The sequence below is a fragment of the Vipera ursinii genome (assembly GCF_947247035.1).
Source record: "Vipera ursinii genome assembly, chromosome: 2".
Taxonomy (NCBI): Eukaryota; Metazoa; Chordata; class Lepidosauria; order Squamata; family Viperidae; genus Vipera; species Vipera ursinii.
In genome coordinates this window covers 235,011,197-235,034,832 of record NC_139513.1, presented here as the reverse complement: position 1 = coordinate 235,034,832, position 23,636 = coordinate 235,011,197, and the positions used below count along the sequence as shown (strand labels likewise).

The 23,636-nt window shown below is 38.4% G+C and overlaps 1 protein-coding gene across 1 annotated transcript in view; it reads left to right on the top strand.

The window, feature by feature from the left end:
• CNTNAP4 (contactin associated protein family member 4) overlaps nucleotides 1–23,636 on the top strand; it is a gene marked incomplete at both ends in the record, with an annotated part of 283,127 nt that overhangs the window by 206,047 nt on the left and 53,444 nt on the right. The window contains 4 exons of the mRNA XM_083353791.1: nucleotides 6,431–6,580; nucleotides 9,499–9,670; nucleotides 13,700–13,806; nucleotides 16,503–16,622. Coding sequence (XP_083209917.1) covers nucleotides 6,431–6,580; nucleotides 9,499–9,670; nucleotides 13,700–13,806; nucleotides 16,503–16,622 — 549 coding nt within the window. The remainder of the gene's footprint in view (nucleotides 1–6,430; nucleotides 6,581–9,498; nucleotides 9,671–13,699; nucleotides 13,807–16,502; nucleotides 16,623–23,636) is intronic.

The window sequence follows — 23,636 nt, the reverse complement described above, 5'->3', positions numbered from 1 at the left end:
AGCTGAAAAGAATTGAATAAAGAAGTATGTGATGTACTAAGTACACAGAGAGTTTACTGCCTAATACAGAATATTTATTACAAATTGCCTGTCTGGATCTCTAGAAGTTGTCTGTCTGGATCTCTAGAAGTTCTGGACCAGATAAAAACACTTTCCCTTCTTTTATTGCAAATCTAAACCTTTGTGCCTAAATATATGAAGTACAGAATCTATATAATAACAGAGATTGATTGCAGGAAGCCAAATTGTTGAATCCAGTAATTTGGACATAGTTCTAACTAATTCTTACAGTTTTCTTAAGATTACATTTGAGGTTGCGTGATGCTGTGCTTTCCAAATAAAATGGTACAAGTTCCACCATTGTTAACTTTCATGGCCATTGAAGGTCATTCCAATCCAAAAAGTCAGATTAATTTAGCACTGGAGAGAGATTTTCCTTGAACTTGCTTAATGAATATCTACTCATGAGGTCATTAGACTATTACACAGGAATAGCCACACTCATCTAGTCCAGCATTCTGCTTTCACAATGGCCAGTTATTTATGGGAAACTTACAAGTGGGACTTAAGTTCAAAGACATTCCCTTGCTGCCTTTGATCATTTAGGTGACTTTGGAATCTAACGTTTTGTTCCCAATAGCGGACAACCAGAAATACTGGGAAAAATAAAAATACCATATGTCATATATAAAAGCCCAGTCTCATATATGAAATGTCAGCAAGCTTAATGACCTGAGATCTACCAGATCTGGCCTTTAAAAATCTGAATGACCAAGACATTGCAACAGATACATTAAAAAAAAACCCTTCTAACTCTTTTACTACTTGCTTGGATTGATTGATTGATTGATTGATTGATTGATTGATTGATGGGATTTATATCCCGCCCTATCTCCCGAAGGACTCAGGTCATTAACCAGGTCATTTCTGGTAGCTCTGTTATTTGTTGTTGTTGTTAGTTGCAAAGTCATGTCTGACCCATTATGACCCCATGGATAATGTTCCTCCAGGCCTTCCTATCCTCTACCATCTTTTGGATTCCATTTAGGCTCACACCTACTGCTTCAGTGACTCCATCCAGCCACCTCATTCTCTGTCATCCCTTTCTACTCTTGCCCTCAACCTTTCCCAGCATTAGGCTCTTCTTCCTTCTCATTAGGTGGCCAACGTATTTGAGTTTCAACTTCAGGATCTGGCCTTAGTTGCAAAGTCATGTCTGACCCATTATGACCCCATGGATAATGTTCCTCCAGGCCTTCCTATCCTCTACCATCTTTTGGATTCCATTAAGGCTCACACCTACTGCTTCAGTGACTCCATCCAGCCACCTCATTCTCTGTCATCCCTTTCTACTCTTGCTCTCAACCTTTCCCAGCATTAGGCTCTTCTTCCTTCTCATTAGGTGGCCAACGTATTTGAGTTTCAACTTCAGGATCTGGCCTTCTAAAGAGCAGTCAGGGTTGATCTCCTCTAGGAGTGACCAGTTTGATCGCCTTGCAGTCCAAGGGACTCGCAGGAGTCTTCTCCAGCACCATAGTTCAAAGGCTTCAATTCATTGGCGCTCAGCCTTTCTTATGGTCCAACTTTCACTGCCATACATTGCAACTGGGAAGACCATAGCCCTGACTATACACACTTTTGTTAGCAGGGTGATGTCTCTGCTTTTTAGTGTGCTGTCTAGATTTGCCATGGCTTTCCTACCCAGGAGCAAGCGTCTTTTAATTTCTTGGCTGCAGTCCCCATCTGCAGTGATCTTGGAGCCCAGGAAAATACAACCTGTCACTAGCTCCATTTCTTCTCCATCTATTTGCCAGGAATTGAGAGGGCCGGATGCCATGATCTTGGTTTTCTTAATGTTAAGTTTCAACCCAACTTTTGCACTCTCCTTCTCCACCCTCAACAAGAGGCTCTTTAGTTCCTCTTCACTTTCTGCCATTAGCATGGTATCATCTGCATATCTTAGGTTGTTGATATTTCTCCTGGCAATCTTAATTCCAACTTTTGATTCATCTAGCCCTGCCTTTCTCATGATGCGCTCTGCATATAAGTTAAACAGGCAGGGCAACACTATACAGTCTTGCCAGACTCCTTTCCCAATTTTGAACTAATCAGTGTTTCCATGTTCAGTTCTCATTTGACCCGCTTCTTGACCTGCATATAGGTTTCTCAAGAGACAAATAAGATGGTCTGGTACACCCATCTCTTTAAGAAGTTGCCACAGTTTGTTGTGATCCACACAATCAAAAGCTTTAGCATAGTCAATGAAGCAGAAGTAGATGTTTTTCTGGAACTCCCTACCTTTTTCCATGTTCCAGTGAATATTGGCAATTTGATCTCCAGTTCCTCTGCCTCTTCAAAATCCTGCCTGTACTTCTGGTAGTTCTCAATCCACATACTGCTGGAGTCTAGCTTGTAGGATTTTAAGCATAACTTTACTAGCATGTGAAATGAGTGCAATGGTGTGATAGTTTGAACATTCTTTGGCACTGCCTTTCTTTGGAATTGGAATGTAAACTGATCTTTTTCCAATCCTGTGGCCACTCTTGAGTTTTCCAAATTTGCTGACAAATTGAGTGTAGCACTTTTACTGCATCATCTTTTAAGATTTTGAATAGCTCAGCTGAAATACTGTCACCTCCACTAGCTTTGTTGTTGCTCAGCTTTTCTAAGGCCCACTTCACTTCACATTCTAGGATGTCTGGCTCGAGGTCATCATGGTTATCAGGGATGTTAAGTTTGTTTTTGTATAGTTCTTCTGTGTAATTTTTCTTAATCTCTTCTGCCTCTGTTAGGTCCCTGCCATTTTGGTCCTTTATCATGCCTATTTTTGCATGAAACATTCCCCTCATCTCTCCAATTTTCTTGAAGAGATCTCTGGTCTTCCCTATTCTATTGTTTTCTTCTATTTCTTTGCACTGTTCATTTAAGAAGGCATTCTTATCTCTTCTAGCTAATCTCTGGAATTCTGCATTCAATTGAGTGTATCTTTCTTTTTTTTTCCCCTTGCCTTTCGCTTCCCTTCTTTCCTCAGCTATTTGCAAAGCTTCCTCAGACAGCCACTTTGCTTTCTTGCATTTCTTTTTCTTTGGGATGGTTTTAGTTGCTACCTCTTGTACAATGTTGCAAACCTCTGTCCATAGTTCTTCATGTACTATGTCTATCAGGTCTAATTCCTTAAATCTATTTTTCATCTCTACTATATATTCATCAAGGATATGATTTAGTTTATACCTGAGTGGCCTAGTGCTTTCTACTTTCTTCAGTTTAAGCCTAAATTTTGCAACGAGAAGCTCATGGTTTGAGCCACAGTCCTCTCCTGCTCTTGTTTTTACTGACTGTATAGAGCTTATCCATCTTTGGCTGCAGAGCACATAGTCAATCTGATTTCTGTGTTGACTGTCTGGTGATGTCCATGTGTAGAGCCGTCTCTTGGGTTGTTGGAAAAGAGTGTTTGCTATGACCATTGTATTCTCTTGACAAAATTCTATCAGCCTGTGCCCTGCTTCATTTTGTACTCCAAGGCCAAACTTGCCTGTTATTCCAGTTATCTTTTGGCTTTCTACTTTAGCATTCCAATCCCCCATGATGATAAGGACATCATTTTTTGGTGTTAGTTCTATAAGGTGCTGTAGGGCTTCATAGAACCGGTTAATTTCATCCTCTTCAGCACTGGTGGTTGGGGCATAGACTTGTACTACTGTGATATTGAATGGTTTGTCTTGGATTTGAACTGAGATCATTCTGTCATTTTGAGGATTGTATCCCAGTATTGCTTTTCCTACTCTTTTATTGACTATGAAGGCTACTCCATTTCTTCTGAGGGATTCTTGCCTGCAGTAGTATACTTGATGGGAATCTGAATTAAATTCACCCATTCCTGTCCATTTTAGTTTGCTGATTCCAAAGATGTCGATGTTCAGTCTTGTCATCTCTTGTTTGACCATGTCCAGCTTGTCTTGATTCATGGATCTTACATTCCAGGTTCCTATGGAGAAAAAATCTTTACAGCATTGGACTTTCCTTTCACCACCAGACACATCCACAGCTGAGCATCCTTTCGGCTTTGGCTCCGTCGCTTCATTCTTTCTGGTGCTACTAGTGTTAGCCCTCTACTCTTCCCCAGTAGCATATTGGACGCTTTCTGACCTGAGGGGCTCATCTTCCAGTGTCATATATTTTTACCTTTTGGTACTTTCCATGGGGTTTATATGGCAAAGATACTGAAGTGGGTTACCATTTCCTTCTCCAGTGGATCACGTTTTGTCAGAACTCTCTGCTATGACCTGTCCATCTTGGGTGGCCCTGCATGGCATAGCTCATAGCTTCATTGAATTATGCAATCCCCTTCACCACGACAAGGCAGTAATCCATGAAGGGGAGCTCTGTTATGCACAAACCATATCTTTAGAGCCAGATATTTAAACCCTAAAAGAAATAGTTTAAGCATTATTCTAATATTGCTTTTAAATTGCTTTATCACATATCTGGCTTATAGGAGCGTTGATAAAACAGGGGTTTAACAGGTTTCCACCTTGCAGCATTTATTTTCATCTTTCCCTTTGAGTGAGCAGTAAGATAACTGAAATATAACAGCTGGGATAATTGAATGATTGCCAGGAGCAATTCAGTATCATGGTGGTGATTTATACAAAGCATCCATTCTGGAAATAAAGTTCTGATGTTGGGTGTAGTAGCAGAAAAACCAATTGCAATGTATGCTAGCACTCTCCAACTCAGATTAAATAATGCAGAAAGTATGTCAATTTATGGCTTACCTACGCTCACCATCAGAAAATGTTAATTTTACAGCAAGATGTGCCATTTACTGTGATATATCTGGCTTGCCCTAAGGCAGTTTAAATCACAGCTCAATTACATGCATGTTAATGAAACAATCACAGTTCAACTGCCTGTTTTAAGTGGTTTCTGCCATGCCCTGTAATGTCTAACTGACTGCCTGACACACTTTTCTGACAGACTACTAAACGGCAGGCATAAATCAAACTCTCTGTAAAATATTTGTCCACAAGCTGACACTTCGCACAACGAAAAGTCCAAAACTATGTTAGAACAGAATTTATCTCACAATGTAAGACAAAATTCCCAAGTAGTTATAAATGAAAGTTTTCATTTGCTTATGCAGCTATAAAATATCATGCTTTTTATTTAAAAAAGGTTCTTGCTTCCTCAGCAGAAAGTTATCTAACAACAGCACACTGTGAACTTTTTTTTCTCTTGCTAGTAAGTTTGAAATGTTTATTGTAGCCATTGGAGCAAATCAAGTCTGCAACTAGAGATTGAGTAATTAAATTATGAATGGTTGGACAGGTTTCTTCCCCCACAGGCAGACTTATGACCTGGCTTTCACACATACAATATGTGATAATTAAATTGGAACATATTAGTTCAAGCACAGCTCTGAGACTTCATTACCAGAAATATATAAAGATTTTTTTGTTTCCCACATAAAACAGAGAACAATGGCACATATTAATTTATGAATGATTAACTGACATTAAACCAAGACTTCCTATTGCAGAAGAGTCTTTGCATAATGTTCCCAATGCTTTTTTTTTTTTTTTGCTAGTTGTTCAGCAGTTGTTTAGAAAGAGGTTTTGAAATAAGAAATTAGGATACAGCTTATAATTAGGGTTGGTATTATCCAGACTGTAGCAACACTTTGTGGGCTGGCTTCAAGGCGTGATTCAATAGAGTCACCATCAAATCACCCCATCAAAACTTTGTACAGGTAGTCCTCGACTTACAACAGTTCATTTAGTGATCTTTCATGGTTACAACGGCACTAAAAAAGTGACTTATGACCGTTTTTCACAGCATCCCTACAGTCACGCGATCAAAATTCGGATTCAGTTTATGACAGTTATAGTGTCCCAGGGTAATATGATCCCCTTTTGCAACCTTCTGATGATCAAAGTCATTAGGGAAGCCAGATTCACTGTTACTAATTTAACACCTGCAGTGATTCACTTAACAGCTTTGGCCAGAAAGGTTGTAAAATGGGGCAAAACTCACTTAACAAATGCCTCACTTAGCAGCATAAATTTTTGGCTCAGTTTTGGTCGTAAAACAAGGTCTACCTGTACAACTCTAATTTTATCACACACACAAATCTGAATAAGCATTTGATGAGAGGTCATGGTAAAAGACATTACAAATTAGATCAAACTATTAGAAATACCTGCTTGTAATAATTGGGAATCTAACATTTAAACACTATAGTCTATTCTTTGGTATTACAAGGGCAGGAAGGCAGTAAGAAAGAAAGCAAATATATAGTGATTCACAAAAGCTGGAATTAAGGTGTCATTTTTATTTTCTCAGAAGTGCTAAAGATTATGAAGTGCTTATCAGATATTATATTAATAAATGCTCTTGATTTCAATATTTCTTGACATTTTTTTCCTTACAGGTGCTGGGTTACATAATGGGCAGTGGCATTCTATATATTTGTCAACTAAAAAGAATCGTGTAACCTTAATGGTAGATAATGAAATAATGTTGACATCTCATATGTTAGTACCTATGCATATATTTTCAGGAGACACCTATTATTTTGGAGGTGAGATGCATTTTATTTTCTTGTTAAAGCATAGAAATCTTATTTGGGGAAAAACATAAAAGAAATTTGGTTTCATATGTGAGCATTATTAGCAATATCTCCGCTTCATGTTATCTTCCAGGTTTAGCACCGGACTAAGAAAATTACTCTATTTTCATAGATGACTTTGATGAGATATACCAATTCTTCAGGTTTCTTGAAGAAGATTGATTTGATTTTAACATATAAAACAATTTCTTGATATAGAGCTTCAAAAACTAATATTAAATCTTGTTCCCTGTATTTCCTTGAATATGATCCTGACTAAAGTATTATTGTAAAATTCTCAAAGCCATCAGGCTGAATGCACATAAAACTACTGTATGACTCCCCTTTCCTCTAAAAATTACAGTATAGGCAAAACTGTATGCCAAAAATATACATGTACAATAATAGTAATCTCTAAAAGTACTTTCAACAGTCTAAAACAGAATGTCAAACTGCAGGAGAAAACTACAAATGTTTGGGAATATCTCAAACCAAGCCTCTTTTTCATTGATAAAAGATACATATACACAGTGATGCCTCATCAAATATGCTTTTTCCCTGAAGACAGATGAGTACATTCAGAAATAGAAAAAAAGCAGATTTCATTCTCTCTCTCTGTGTTAACACATGCTCGCAAGATTCATTTGTTCTCAATTATTTTATTATTTTTCCATGTTTCTCCTTTTGGGTATTTATTGGGAGAATGGAGATTGATAGTTCAGGAAAGAATTTAAGCTTGTTTCATAACTCTGCATGTGCTTTTTTACCTAACCTGATATAGTCCTCAAGCTAATGTAAACACATATTCTGTGGCAAAATCTATTTTGTTGATGATCTTTACAGGCATAGCTGAAACCTAAATTTGCTCATTGTGTAATTTTGAGCATCTGAGTGATTGTAAAGTATATACTATAGCAGCACAGAGCTATATTACTGTAATACCATGTTAAACCAATGGTTTCAGTCCTATACATATTTAACTAATGGCAAAGCCATTTTGTGCAGAAAATATATATACATAAGTCATATGAAGGCCAACTATAATTTAAAAGAACATTTTCCTATTCCTATTTTTTTTATAAAATTCCTTCCAATAAAATGTCTGAATGCTCAGCTCCCAGAGTTATATCAGAGTGTTTGGATAAAGCAAAGGAGGTTTATGTCTACGGAGATTCTCAGTCATCCAGGTCATAGTTATCCCAAAGATGCTTTTCATAAGGCAACTGGACTTTCCTGTTTTCCTTTGAAGGCATTTTGCTTCTCATCCAAGAAGCTTCTTCAGCTCTGACTGGATGGTGGGGAATGGAAAGATTTATACTCCTGCAGACAGTTGTTCATTTGCATTCTTTTAGTGAGTCGTTAAAGCTACCTGGAGGCTTAACTGTGTCTCCAGGGTCACCTGAGTAATGCAAATGTGTGTGGAGCATTCTTGGAATTATTGAAAGGACTGTGTTGTAGACTAGGGATAGATGATAACAGATCTCTGCTCCTTTGCTGAGAGAGGGCTATTCAATTTTGACATAGATGGCCTCTTTGACCCTTCTTTCAAACCAGCAGTCCTCTCTGTCCAAAATGTGGACTTTGCTGAAAGACGATCAAAGTCAAAAGTCAAAAGAGACCATCTATGTCAAAACTGAACAGCCCTCTCTCAACCGGGGGGGGGGGGAATCCAACATCATCTATCCCCAGTCTACAACACAGTCCTTTCAACAGTTCCAAGAAGGCTCCACACCCATTTGCACTATTCAGGTGACCTGAAGACAAAGTTAAGCCTCCAGGTAGTTTTAACAACTTGCTAAAAGAATGCAAATGAACAGCTGTCTGCAAGGAATATAAATCTTTCCATTCCCCACCATGCAGTCAGAGCTGAAGAAGCTTCTTGGATGAGAAGCAAAATGCCTTCAAAAGAAAACAGGAAAGTCCAGTTGCCTTGTGGAAAAGCATCTTTGGGACAATGGAGGCTTAATACTATTATTTCTCATACTTTCACTTTAAATCAACATTTTCTTACTTAAGATCAGGGCTTTTTTTCTCATAGAACGCTCAGGACGGAGTTCCGGCACCTTTTTTGGATGGAACCTTGTAGGGTAGGCATGGCGGGTTGTATGACATGTGTGAGTTCTGCCACCTTTTTCTTTTACAAAAAAAGCACTGCTTAAGATATAAACAGGCTTCATTATGAACTCTGTTAAAGTTACTGAATATTATTATACAAGGAGTCCTTGGACTAATAAGACTTAGAATTTGGATTAATATCAATGAAAGGTTTGGGTCCATTAATAATAAGACTCCACTGTCACATTAGAAAAACAAGTCACTAATGGAAATGGTGTCATTTGTCATGTTCCATAGCCTGTTAGCATTCATATTTCAAACTGATGACTATTCAAAGGACTTTTGTCACTGGAAGGGGAATTACAGAGAATATGAAAACTTACATATTTGCATATCCTTCTCTTTATGATGTCATTGATGTATTTTCCTTTCTGCTAGCATCGTGGTAGCATTACATTCCTTTCTGCTTATTTCCATTTTTTATTTTGTTGATACATTGACAGTGCTAATGTTAAAAATAAAAAGCACTCTTCCTATTTTTTTTATCATAAATTTAATTATTTTAAAAAATAAATTTATTCATTGTAGTTTTCATCAGCGGGGAAAAGTTAATCAACTACTTCTTAAAACTTAGCATAAAGCACATAAGAGAACTGTATTTTTTCAAGTCATCAAAAGAATACCATTTATTTTGTTCTGGAATTATAGAATTATGTATGAATTAAATTGGAATCTTGAATTATACTTACCAGTAAATGGTAAATCTATCACTAGGACATTATACTGTAAATGTAATTATTTTTCCCAATTAATCACTTTCATGTTTTGCCTTCTAGGATGTCCTATTAATGTCAACAATACAGAATGTAAGAACCCTTACAGTAGTTTCCTTGGATGCATGAAACAATTTTCCATTGATGGCAAACATATAGATTTAATTTCAGTTCAACAAAATTCAATGGGACATTTCAGTGACCTTCAGATAGATTTGTGTGGCATTATAGATAGGTAAGAGATTATATTTCAGTGAAAAAAAGATTGGTTTTTCATTGCTGTTGAGAATAAAACATTTAGTTAATTCAAACATGCTTTTCTTTCTGTTTCTTATATAAGTTGGGAATGTATAAAGACAAAATAACAACTGGTTTCCCCTAAAGTTTTAGTTATTTGAAAAATGGATGGCAAATTTCTCTTTTTTTACCAATACTGTTATTACTTGTGTCCTAGAATTTCAATTGCCCTGTAGTTCAATGATTCTCGATCTATATTTATGACTGTTTTCTCTGGCTTGGTGGCACTTAGCAAACTATCCTCAACACTATTTTAAGGCAACATTGGCAATAAAATGTCTTGTGAAAATGTATCTGAGTCATAGATAATAAATGCACTTGCACTTGCTATAATTTGCTCAGTTTGTTGTGTATAGATTACCTATATCTATTTAATGTCTTATGAGAGTAGATTACTCAATTTATTCAGGGACAGAACAGGAACAGTCAGATGAAAAGATTATAATGAATATTAAAATTCTGCATTATTCCACACAGTGCCAAATCCAATAAGCAGATGTGTTATCTTCCTTTCCTAAGGCATAAACAAAATAATTCTATATATTCATAAATAACAACAATAGTAAAACATTGGCCATATTAAATTTAGCATTTTTAGGATCTAAAGGATGTTTTTTCTCATCAAAAGAATTTCTCATCTTAACTCACACTTTTCTATAGACTAGAATTTTATGCCCAACAATTTATGTTGTTTCTTTTTACCAACTGCTTCTTGGTATATGAAAATTGTATGACACAAAATTGTCACTTTGTCTTTGGAAGACTGAGCCCTTGAAAAAGAACAGCATATCCAAATACATTCAATCCTTGCATTGCTATACAAATACACAGATAGATCTTTGTAACAGAACATATTTTCCAGAGCTAGTTTGTTGTTTTGTTTTGCCTCCCTTAGGAAATATTCATATGGCATATGAATTAATAATAAAATATTTTGGCACATGGACTTATGATTAGGGTGAGGGTGAGGATCTGTTGAAATAATGTAGTGGTAGAAAATGCTGTTTCTCATTATGTCTACAATGGGTCAAATGAGACTCAACAGACAGTGCTCAGTGGCCATTAATAACTGATCAGAAGAAGCAGCATGAAGGTAGGAGAACAAACAGAGAAATGGGGGCACCAAAGTTGAACAAGATAGGGAATATTAGATCAGCCTCAAATTATTCAACAGCTGTTGACTGGTTATAATGGTAGCCCTCACAGAATTACAATAAGATCCAGTTTCTAAACATATTGTTCAGGTATCCAGGAAACAAACATCAGCTGATGACTACCTTAGGGAGCCCTAGACCATTATAAGGAAGGGTAGCCTAATGGTCAGGGTTGTATGACAACCAGCCCACCTATTGTCTTATAAAAGCTTGCCAATCTACACCTCAGTATTGCAAGTCAATCACACTAATTTTCTTACCTTATAGATATAAGATTGGTGTCATTTCAAAGAAAATTATGGCCTGTAATATTCAGTGTAATGGATCTAAAATCTGGGTACATTTTGCTACAATTGTAGAAAACTGTTTTTCAATGGGGTCTCACTATATTAAAAAAGTTTTAGAAACATCTGTTCATTAAATTGTTTTTTATTGCTTTTAAAATAACAGAAAAAGGAATAAAGCACAAAAATGCAGTACCTGTTTGCTGTTGTAACTATTATTCATTACCTTCTTGATTTTTCTTTCTTTTGTGTCATCCAGACCTAGAGATTTTTAAAATATTTTTCTTGGTGTTTTTGACTACATTTACAAAACTCTCAGTGCCTATTTTTTCTTTCTGATCTATGGTAACTATGAGCATGTCTGTTCTCTGAAGAATTATTAGAATGATCCTTCTTCTTACAAAAATACAAAAAGTCTTTGATCTTTTTTCCTATACAGGCTATAACTATAGCTTGTTTAGGAATATGTCTTACTTTCCATTAACCTTCTTTATCCTACATCAGAAGATTTTGTAAATAATTTCCTCAGTGTTTTACGACTTCAAATATCCTTTTCCTTGAATATGATAAGGATATAAAGGCTGCAAAAACTATGTCTTTGCACAACTGTTTTGGCAGTTGCTCCTGTCTGTCTCTGCACATACCCCAGGATGGCCAAGAAGTACATGAATATAAAAACAATTATATGATGGAGCATCTGGCTCCCATCTTTTGTCCTATCCTACTTCCACATGTTGCAATGCATCTATTTCACAAATGTAAGTGCAACCAATGCTCTACATAATGCCAACTGCAGCTATTATTTTTTTTATTGGGGGATTGTGTGTCGGACAACAGAGGTATTACTTTGAAGCAAGGGACAATTTTTCTAGGCTAGCACATTCAGGAGAGACCACCGCAGTGCTATCCCGTGTCTCAAGTGGCCTGTGATGTTTTTGCCTGGAGCTAGCCATAAACCATTTACAAACACAAACACTCTGGAAAGTTTCTTTCTCCAACTCAGCTGGTTAGCTGTTAATCTACAACAGTTTGTAAAGGATCAACAACTATTTCCTAAACTTATCTCACCAGGGAGGTGATTTTTTTTAAAAGAAGAGTATTTGAAATAACATAATCCTTTCCTATCAAATTGCCTCTCCTTCCACCCTCAAAGCAGAATCTTCCATTGGCTTGCATTAATGTTAATATTTTAACATGATTGCAGAGTGGCTCTGATTTTGCAAATAGAGGCATCATACTAGGGACCGGTGAATAAATTTTCTATTTTCCTTCCTTTTCCTCCCAGTATAGGGGTTTAAATATTGTTTTAGTGACAGGTGTTTTAAAGTCTTGTAATAGGAAAAAAACCCTCTCTAGTCAGAAACTAACAAAACATTTAATTTTCTTTGACTGGAGAAAAAAAAAGCCAGTGTTGAAAATACAAGGATCAGATAAGCATCCTATTTGCTTGCAGCAATAATATGCATCATCTAGAGCATGGGTTTCAAACTCGCCATGTCATGTGACATTTCAAGACGTATTGCAACTTTTTTTTTGCATTGCCGGAGCTGGAGTGGGCACAGCCTCCTCATGATGCAACATAGACTGTTAAAGGATAGATAGATAGATAGATAGATAGATAGATAGATAGATAGATAGATAGATAGATACATACATACATACATACATACATACATACATAGATAAAGAGAGACATAAATTGGATACATTAGTATCACATTCTCTTGATACATTCTAGCATTTGAATGCCAGAAGAGAGCTTATCTGCTTATTTTAGCCCTCATCTCTGTAAAAATTGGTTCAGATAAAATTAGTAGTTTTCCATGCATTATATAATTTACTTTATTTGATGTCTTCCCATTCTGAGTGCCTAGAAGATAAAATGCTTATAAAATAGTATTTCAGACTTTTTAAAATGATATTTTTAATTATGTATTTCTTATGCTTCCAATAAAAACTATGCCTATGGTTAGTTTGCACCAGAGTATGCATTTGACATTTTTTTACAGCTAAAGTGGATCAGATCTAAGACACCAAGAAACTGTATGGCTGTAGGCTAAAGTAGCAAGTTAAAATAAAATCTTAGAAAGTAGCAGTAGGAAATCCCTTCCATGTTACTGCTAAGAAAATTACATATAGGTGCTCATTAAATCTCTGGAAGTTGAGCTAAACTTAAAAAGGTTTCTATCTTTTTATTGGGTAGGATAAAAGATGATAGCTGTTTTGATTAAAGTATAAATTATGATAACATTTTCCAAAAACCCACATTATTAATGAATCATATATTATTATAAAAGTACAATATTCCAGAGTGCTGATGACTTTGTATGTGAGTTTGCATTCAGTTCACAAATTGAACCCTTTCCCCTTATTTCTTTATAATTACTTTCTAATTACTTTAATATATTGGTGAAATGATTACCCAACTCATTAGTAACAACTCATGTTACTAATAAATAGGTGCAATAAAATCTATACTGTACCTTAATGCTATTCCAAAATATTGTTATATTTATTTTGACTTTATAGATGCCTGCCCAATTATTGTGAACATGGTGGTGAATGCTCACAGTCCTGGAACAGTTTTTATTGCAATTGTGCGAATACAGGCTACATGGGGGCTACCTGTCATTATTGTAAGTCTAAATATACTTAATTTAAACATTGGATTTTAGACCACAATAGTATTTGTTTATAGAACACTTTTTTCAGGTTTTTTTTCAAAAATGCATAGTGCTATTCTATTTTATGCAATCATCAGAATTATCTATGTAGCACTTTCTTGGTTTCTCTTTAAAAGCTGAATATTATACTTGCAAGATTGCCAACATTCAATTCTATAAAAATCAAGCTTTTACAAGAGTCCTCACATTACAAGTGGGAACTCTGTCACTGTGCTGTTCTCTCTTTCTCTCTCTCTCTCTCTCTCTGACACACGCACACACACACACACACAAAACTGTCATTTAATGGGTTTATTAATATTCCCCAGCAACAGCCTTCACCAAAAATCCAGAACTGTCCTAATGAAATCTAGCCACAAGCCAATCAATGCTAGTCCACAGAGCAATGGCCATTGAGTCCACAGGGCACTTGAAAGTTTCCCAATCAAAATAAACCCCCAGGCAAAATTAAATCCACAATACAAGAGGGTTTATGAGGCAAGAAAAGTCCAGAGTTCACAAGGCACTATCCAAATCAAGGCACGGTGTCAGTCCAAAGCAAGGCAAGAATCACAATGAACAGAAAACACACAGTTAGGAAGTAAACATGTTCCCAACAATGCTTCCATCTGTCTACTGTGCTAAATAGCCAGATTCCAGTGCAGCACATCAAGAAGGGTAAATCTTTCTCCTCATGAGTAATCTGGCTGACCTTCTCTGATCCTGCCTTTTCTCTGCCCTGTGTGTTCTCCGATCAGGTGCAGGAGGCAGTTCCTCTTCCTCATCACTGACCAGCTGCAGCTGCATGATTTCCCCACCTGAAGCCTCAGGGCTGTCCTGCAGCTGTGCTTCAGCCAAATCTCCATCAGATGGCTGTTTGGAGACATTGACCAATTCCTCTCCAGACATGCCTGGAATGGTTTCATCTTTCTCAGAACTAACCACTGGAGAGGTATCTGGGGAAAAATCTGGAGGAGTCATCACAGTCACTAACCAACACAGTTGCCATCATTACACAAGGATGCTGCAGGAACCTCACTTGATCATGATTTCCTGCCAGCTTCCCCACTGATTTTTGTTGTGGGAAGCTGGCAGGGAACATCAGAAATTGCTATCACATGAATTGGTGGATACTACAATGACCAAATTTCCACACAGCTATCATAAATCTGCCTCATTCAGCACTGTAATAACTTTGAACAAATGGTCATAAGCCAAGGACTATCTGTACACTCTGCAATATCCCTGATTACACTGCAAGCAGTTCATTCACACATCCTGCTTCCTGAATTGTGAAGACACCATATTTACTTTTTCTGTGGACATGTCCTCACAATAGTTTCTTCATCTTCATCAGGCAGCAGGAAGGCAGTCTAGGGTGTTTTAGCATGGAACTCATGCTTTTCCTGGAAAACAAATGACAGCTTCTCATCTGGATAAGGCAAGGCATGTTGAGGAGGAGGATGTGTGAGGAGATATAAGCAGTGATGTGATTGTAATTTGTCCAGTGAGTGTTCTGGGGACTTCTTCCTATTACCCAGGTCCTGGACTTGGTGTTTTTGCTCTTTGGCTGCAGGGGAGAAGCTCAGCTTTAGCAGCACTTCTTCCCCACCTCCCAACACTTTGATATGAGTGTTTCTCAACCATGGCAGCTTTGAGATGTGTGCATTGATCTAGGCCAGGGGTCAGCAACCTGAAACAGTGAAAGAGCCACTCAGAACCGGTTCCCTCACAAAAGGAAAAACTGGGAGCTGCAAAAAAATGTGTGCACATGCGCGCATGCATAGAACAGGGTTTGACTGAAGAGTGGAGCCAAGGCGAGATATGCACCTACCCTGCATATTTGAATTGATTGGTTGAACTTTTTTAGTCCCACTTTTTTTTTGGACTGTACATGACAGAGGACTGGGAGCCACAGGAGATGGCTGAAAGAGCCGCATGCGGCTCCGGAGCCGCGGGTTGCAGACCTGTGATCTAGGCAATGCATAGCCCTGAAATTGACAAAACTGTCTTTGAATGAATGCATGGAATTAAAAACATAATTGAAAAGACTCTACTCTATAATTCCTGAATCCTTCTAGGGAATTGCCTTCCCAGTGGCCCCTCCTACTTAGAAAGCCCTGGTTTCTCGGTTTCTCTCTTCACCAAACATTCTTTAAAAAGCTCTTTCATTCATAGGAAGTAACCAGTTGCAGGCATAGTTTGAACATATAGTAAATATTTCTCTCTCTCTCTCTCTCTCTCTCTCTCTCTCTCTCTCTCTCTCTCTCTCTCTCTCTCCCTCCCTCCCTCCCTCCCTCTCTCTCTCTTTCTTTCTCTCTCTCTCTCACACACACACACTCTCTTTCTCTCTTCCATATGAGGTTTTTTTTCTTCATAATTGCATCTTTTGTTTGGCTTTCTCTGATGGCCACTAACTCCTATAATTTCCTATCTGAATGCTACTGCTTAAAAAGTAAACAGAGACACCTTCCCAGTTATTTTCTTTTGATAGGTATAAATGTTGTTTACCGATCCCAAATGTTGATCCAACTTTTATTGCATTATTTTCTCCTTATTTGCTTGCGTGTTGAAGGTATGTTCAAGATTTCAGCTTCCATCTTGACAATTGTTCATTCACTTAAGTAAATGATGCCCTTACACTTGTAATGGGAGATGTTCTTTTGCAGCTATATATGAGCAATCATGTGAAGCTTATAAGCACAGAGGTAACACTTCAGCCTTTTACTACATCGATTCAGATGGGAGTGGCCCCCTAGGGCCATTTCTTGTATACTGCAATATGACAGGTAAGGTGATGCATTCTTTTTACTCCCAGTTATATGCTCATTATATTGAAATCTATCAAACATGAAGTGCTCCTACTCTAAAGCTTGTAAGCTGGAAAATACAAAGAGAGTGAAGGTGACTTCTGAGTTCAGAATATTGAAAATGAATTATACAGGAAATTACAATAACAATAGGTTTAGACTAAGGATGCAGAAACCTGCCTGGGTTGCTTTTTGCAACACTGACATATTTTTTTTAAGCCTGAGTTTATTCCACCAATTTTTATAACAATTGGCATTTTTTTTACGCCAAGTAAAACTGTGTGGGAATGCTTGCCTATACATTTTTTGTGCATCAGAGCTGACATACATTTTTATTCATATTTACTCTAATTTTGTATATTTTTCCCACTGACATATGCATTTGTGTAGGCAATTTTCAATAAAAATGGATTTTGACGATGTGCTATATACTCTCTTGTATAAGTTTAATATAGGAGTAGAAACATATAATCCCGAAAAGTGAAAAAGTTGAAAGACAATTAAAATTTAGTGTATATATTAGATTAGGAAATGTAGGTAGTTCATTTGATAATTACAAATCAACAATGAATATCCCTCTGTTAGGTCCGTCTGTCAAGTAATCATTTCTTCTCTATAATGTTTTCATTTTTTCTTTTCTTTTTTTCTTTTCTTTTTTAGTAGTTTTGCCTTGGCTGCATTAGCATTCACAAGTAGAAAAGAAATTGAGAAAAAAGTTACCCTATAAGAGAAACACTAAATTTATGGCATATTTTCATTTATTCTACACTTACAAACTAATCATTCCATTTCTTTCCCTATAATGTCTTGATTGTGCAAGTTGAAAGTCATTTATTATATTGATTTGAGTGTTTCTTTGTTTTGTTTTGTTTTTCCTATTAAAGCACCAGTCATCATCACTAGACAGCATGATCTAGCCAAATATTCACAACAAACCATGAAGTACTCATTAGGATATTTATTTCTTACAATAAATATAATTGACATCTTTTTGAAATAAGATGGATAAGTAGATTCATGGGGAAAATTTTAATCATATCACAAAACTTTCGAATCTATTTCTGAGGAATTTTGGCTAAATTAGGTCTTCGGTATTGCCAGAATAATTATTTTTAAAAATTGGAAAAATAGTAATGTTCCTGATATTAAGTACTAGATTTAAGAAATGTGTAACTTGTTGTTTTTTTTTGCAGGGTAGGGGTAATAAATTATTTTGCTTTTTGTTAAGTTTTGTGTGTGTGTGTGTGTGTGCCTGTGTGTGTTTGTGTGTGTACTTCTCTTTCTGGTTCCCCCTTTTCATTTTGCTGTAAGACTTGTTAAGATAAATAAATAGGACTAGGATTTTAATATTCCAACAGGTCTGGATGCTAACTCAGAGTCAATGCTGATTTAAGAGAGGCTGTTTTTTATTTTTCTTTCCTTTGCCAACACTATATAATTGCATTCCTTAATTATAAGAAAATATCATGTTATCTATAATGTAAAGGTGTAAATAGTGTATAGGAATAGTGCAGAAATGGTATGCTTATTGTGCACATACCAAGAATAAAAGAGAGAAGTAGATAATTTGTTTTATTTCTGAAAAGCTTTGCTCTAACATTTCCTTTAATATGATAGCATATAGGCAAACAAATTGTAGTATCTCATTCACTTAGTACTGAATTGGAAAAAAAAATAACTCTTCCAAAACACATATAAAGAATTAATCATGATTCCCTTTTCTTTTCTTGTGGTCTTTTGATGATGTTCAGGCAGAAAGCTACAAAGCAATCCTACAGTGCTGAGTACCAGATAAAGGATCAACAGCTCTCTTATTTGCATTGCTTCTCATTCTTCACTAAGCACCTAATTCACTCCATTAGAGCACTGCAGAAGTAGACTGTAGCAGTGCAGCCAAGAACGATATCATAATAATGAAGCATAATAAATAATAAACCTTTATTGTCAAAGTACAACATGTGTACATTGAGATTAGCTGAGCCTCCCCCCGTGCTCTCTCCCCCCAACACACAGTGACAACAAACCCTCCATCCCACCACACTATGTGAACCAATTACACCACACACCGGCCTCCCAAGTCAATTCTGCATAAGATTATGTCCCATTTAAAAGCCTAACAGCCCATGGATAAAAGCTGTTTTTCAGCCTGTTGGTACAGCTGGCTATATTCCTATATCTCCTACCGGATGGTAGGAGAGTAAAGAGATACCGTCCAGGGTGTGAGTCATCCCTGAAAATCTTCCTCACTCTTCCAAGGCAACGAGCCCTGGCGATGTCATCCAGTGGTGTCAGGGAACAGCCCACAATGTCTTGTGCTGTGCTCACTACCCTCTGTAATACTTTCCTGTCCGCAGCTGTCAGACCAGCATACCAAACCACAATACCATACGAGAAGACGCTCTCTATAGTAGCACACTCTTTTTACAGCATGCATTTACTGAGCAGTAAAGTTGTCAGAATGAACAGCTATACTACAATCCTTCAAAATTATGTCATGCTTTTTTTCCTCTTGATGTAGGCTTAGGGTGACACCATATTTGCTGAGTGCCCAGTATCTCCTCATTGGCCCATGAGTTGCCACAAAGGAGGTTCCTGAACAGCAGCCCTCATTCCCTTCCAACTATAATTGTAAATTCTTTCCAGACAGTTTCATCCCTCCTCCCTTCATAAATATTGAAGCAATTGGTGGAGTCATATCAATATGACCTTGAGATAAAGTTCAAGAACAGATATTGTAAATGGTAGTTGAGAATAAGAATTGGGAGAAGCATAAAGTTTGGGGGACATCAAGAGCTGTACCTCATCTTCCTCTATCTATACAAAAAGCACAATATAGATGATAATAAAGATTGAACACAAATTGCCATCTGATCTTGCTGGATTTGATGCTGACGTTATACAGAGCTTGGAGTAGGATGCAACATCTCAAATCACCAGACAATGTCAATATGTTGTTATTGTTATTTGTGAAGTCATGTCCAACCCATTGTGACCCATGGACAATGTTCCTCCAGGCCTTCCTGTCCTCTACCAACTTCTGGAGTCCATTTAAGCTCAATTACATAACAGTTAGATATTTTTTCAATGTGCTTTGTCCAACTATAGTCTTAAGCATTTCAATCAACCTCTGAAATACAAATTCTTGTGTTGCTTCTTGGCTCCAATTTCTTAGGATTTCTTATTTGGAGTAATACAGCAGTAATAAAAAGCACAGATGGCAAATATTTTCCACACTGTGACTAGAAGCAAAGGGAAGAACTGCAACATGGTGGTGACCATAAAGTTCAGATTAAAATAGTGGATCATGCCTTGCTTTTCTGGGGATTTTTAAGAACAGTTTACATGTACAATTTATATAGAAACCTTTTTATTATCTTGTGGTCATCTGCAAATTTTAAGTTACCATTCCCAACTAGGATAGATTGATGCCTATGCAATCTAGAAATTCTGAAAAATACCTTTCCACAAATCTAGAGAAAACTTGACTAGGTAATGTTGGCAAGGAAACTATAGCTTTCCATGTTCAGAATCCAGGTGTTATGTACATAAGCTGAGGTAATTCACGGACAGCGCCATAGCAGCTGAGTTTGACAGTTCGGCTGGCAGCAACAGCTCGGGAACACGTGATTGGTCGGCTGTGTACGGCGGGAGAATTCCTCTGTTAGGATTGGGCGTTGGGCCGGCAGCCAGAGTATATAAGGAGGTCTGGCACTCATTGTCTTGGTCCTGTCCCAGCTGAATAAAGCCTGTTCTTGGATATCCATGTCAGCTGTTCCTTCGGTCTGAGCGCCAGACATTACAGTTGGTGATGAGGATGGGATTCTGCTTCATAGAGCGAAGTCACTAAGCTGAAGTCACTGGGAAGTGGATAGAGGAAACTCATCCTGCAACTTCCCACTGAAGCAGTATCTGGACCAGAACAGCATGGCAAAGCTCGAACACATCCAAGAATTTGACATCCACTATCCGGAGCGCTGGGTGTCACACTGGGGGCAGGTCGAAGGCTACCTACTAGTAAATCACATCACAGAGGACTGACTGAAGGCTTCTGCCTTGCTGTGCCTCAGTGGTCTGGATGTCTACAATGTGGCTGTTGGGTTGTGCAGTCCTGAGCCTGTCACAACTGTTTCCTACGCCGACCTCACAGACAAACTCAGCAGGCACTTCATGCCAAGGAGGTCAGAACTTTTTTGGCGGCTTCAATTTGTTCAGAGGAGCCAGATGCCCGGCGAGTCCGCAACCGATTACAACCGCCCGTATGTGCCAGTTTCCGGATCTTGAAGATCAAATTCGGGATCGAATCGTCTTCAGGCTAAGCGACGAGCGGCTTCAGAGGAAGTTGGTGACAAAACCTATGATGTGCCTGACTGAAGTCATTAGCGAAGTCATGGCTCACGAGGCTGGGCGTGGGAAGAACGTATCCCGACTGAGCAACGGCCCAAATGGGTCGGTACATCAAGGCAGCGCCATGGACGGTGACAACGAGGAGGACGATGACGACCCAGAAGTCAACACCACCCAACAAAAGTTTGAAAAAATTTAAACCTGACGCGACCTCAGCAGAACTCAACAAAAACTGCGGGCCAACAACAACAAAAGCGCGGGCTACCCAAGCATCAGAGATCCAGAGGCAAGATGTGCCAGCTGCAGGGGCACTCACACCCGGAGAACCTGCCAATTCTGCAACACCAAGTGCCACTCCTGCGGCAAGACCAGGCACATTTGGGCCGTCTGTCGCAGCCGCAACCACAACAACCTGAATGAACTCGACTTGCCATTGCCAGGTATAACACACACCCCCGATCCCTGGCTTTGAGCACCCTGGGTCTTCTGCACAAATTATTGACAGGGGAAAGTTGTTAGGGTGTCATTCTGTAAACCACCGCCTGCTTAGGCCAAAAATTAAAATCAAGGTCCAACTACAAGGACTTCCCTGCAAGATGGAGGTCGACTCTGGATCTCCAGTCTCCATAATATCTTCTGAGACCTTTCAAACAATTTGCAACCTAAGCAGGAGGCGAGTTCCCTTAAAACCAACCAAAGTCAAGTTAGCATATTTTCAGCGGGCCCCGATAAAACTAAAGGGGAAGGCCACCCTGTCAGTTAAGTTTAAGGGGTTCCAGGGTCCCTTGGACGTGTTAGTAACTGTAGTAAAAAGAACCAGTCTAGTGGGACTAGACTGGTTTGAGGCCCTTGGAATTTGGATGGGGGAAGTTAATTCCACCCAGACCAAAAGCCTCGAATCCGTCTGCAAGGAATTTGCAGACATATCCGATGGCTCCCTAGGGAAATACACAGGCCCTCCCGTAAGCTTAAAATTTAAACCCAATATCATACCAGTTAGGATTAAGGCAAGGAGAGTTCCATTCACCCTCAAGCAAAAGATTGAGGATGAACTGGATCGACTCGTAAAAATAGGAGTTTTAGAACCCATGGATGGGGGTAATTGGGAAACCCCCATCGTTACCCCAGTTAAATCTAATGTAAAGTTAGGATTTGTGCTGATTACAAGGCCACCCTCAATTGAGCTTTAAACTCACATGCTTACCCTGTCCTGTTGGTGAAACACGTCCTCTCTGCGATACAGTCCGGCACCATATTTGCCAAGCTCGACTTGGTGCAGGCGTACTTACAACTACCTGTTACCAAGGAGACTGCAGATGCTCAGACTATTGTTACACACTGCGGGGCTTTAAAAGTGAACCGTTTGCGGTTCGGAATCTCAGTAGCTCCTGGCATTTTCCAGGAATTAATGGAAAAAAACTTTGAAAGGCATCTTGGGGGTGTGTCCATACTTCAACGACGTTCTGATTGCAGGAGAATCAGAAGAGGTCCTGGCTGAATGATTGCAAGCTGTACTTTGCAAATTTCATACAGCTGGGCTCAAATTGAAAAAATAAAATTGTAGCATAGGGGTAACTTCCACTGAATTCTTAGGTTACAAGATAGATGCTCAAGGAATTCCCCCCACAGACTCAAAGGTAAGGGCAATTAAGTTGGCTCCAACCCCCAAAAACAAAACCGAACTACAAGCCTTTTTAGGACTACTAAATTTCTACCATGCTTTTCTGCCTCAGAAAGCATCCATCACTGAGCCCCTACACAGGTTGCTAGAGAAAAAAGCCCCTTGGACTTGGTCCAGCATTCATGAAAAATGTTTCAGGGACCTGAAAAAACTGCTCTCCAACAACTCAACTGTCACCCATTTTACTGATGGCAAAGCTATTTGCTTAGCATGTGACGCCTCCCCTTATGGGGTGGGGGCCGTATTAAGCCATTTGGGTAGTGATGGGATAGAAAAAACGATTGCATACTACTCTAGAACACTTTCTAAGTCAGAAAGAAATTATACACAAATTGACAGAAGCCTTGGCAATAGTTGCTGGGGTGAAAAAATTTCACGACTACCTTTATTGTAGGGCATTTACAATCTTCACTGACCACAAGCCCTTGTTAGGGTTATTCACTTCAGATAAACAAACACCTCAGATCCTGTCTCCCAGGATCTTGCATTGATCTACCTTCCTCTCTGCATACACATTTAAGTTGCTTTACAAACCTGGCAGGGAAATGTGCAATGCAGATGGATTAAGTAGATTGCCCTTGCCAGAGGAGGACCAGGACCCAGCACCTGCTGGCCAAATTCTGGCCATTCAGGAACTACCTGAATGCCCTCTACAAGCAAAGGGCATTGCTTCTGCTACCAAAACTGATAAAACCCTTAGTAGAGTACTGACTTGGGTAGCCTCGGGATGGCAAGTAAAAAGCCCAGGGACTGAATTCCAGGCCTTCTTCATTAGGAGGCATGAATTGTCTTCACACCTTGGCTGTCTCTTGTGGGGAAACAGGGTCATAATTCCAGATAAATATAAAACTAAGGTCCTACAGGCACTTCATGAGGGCCACCCAGGAATTGTGAAGATGAAAGCATTAGCTCGCAGTTATTTGTGGTGGCCAGGCCTGGACAAAGATATAGAATGTCATGTAGCTGGA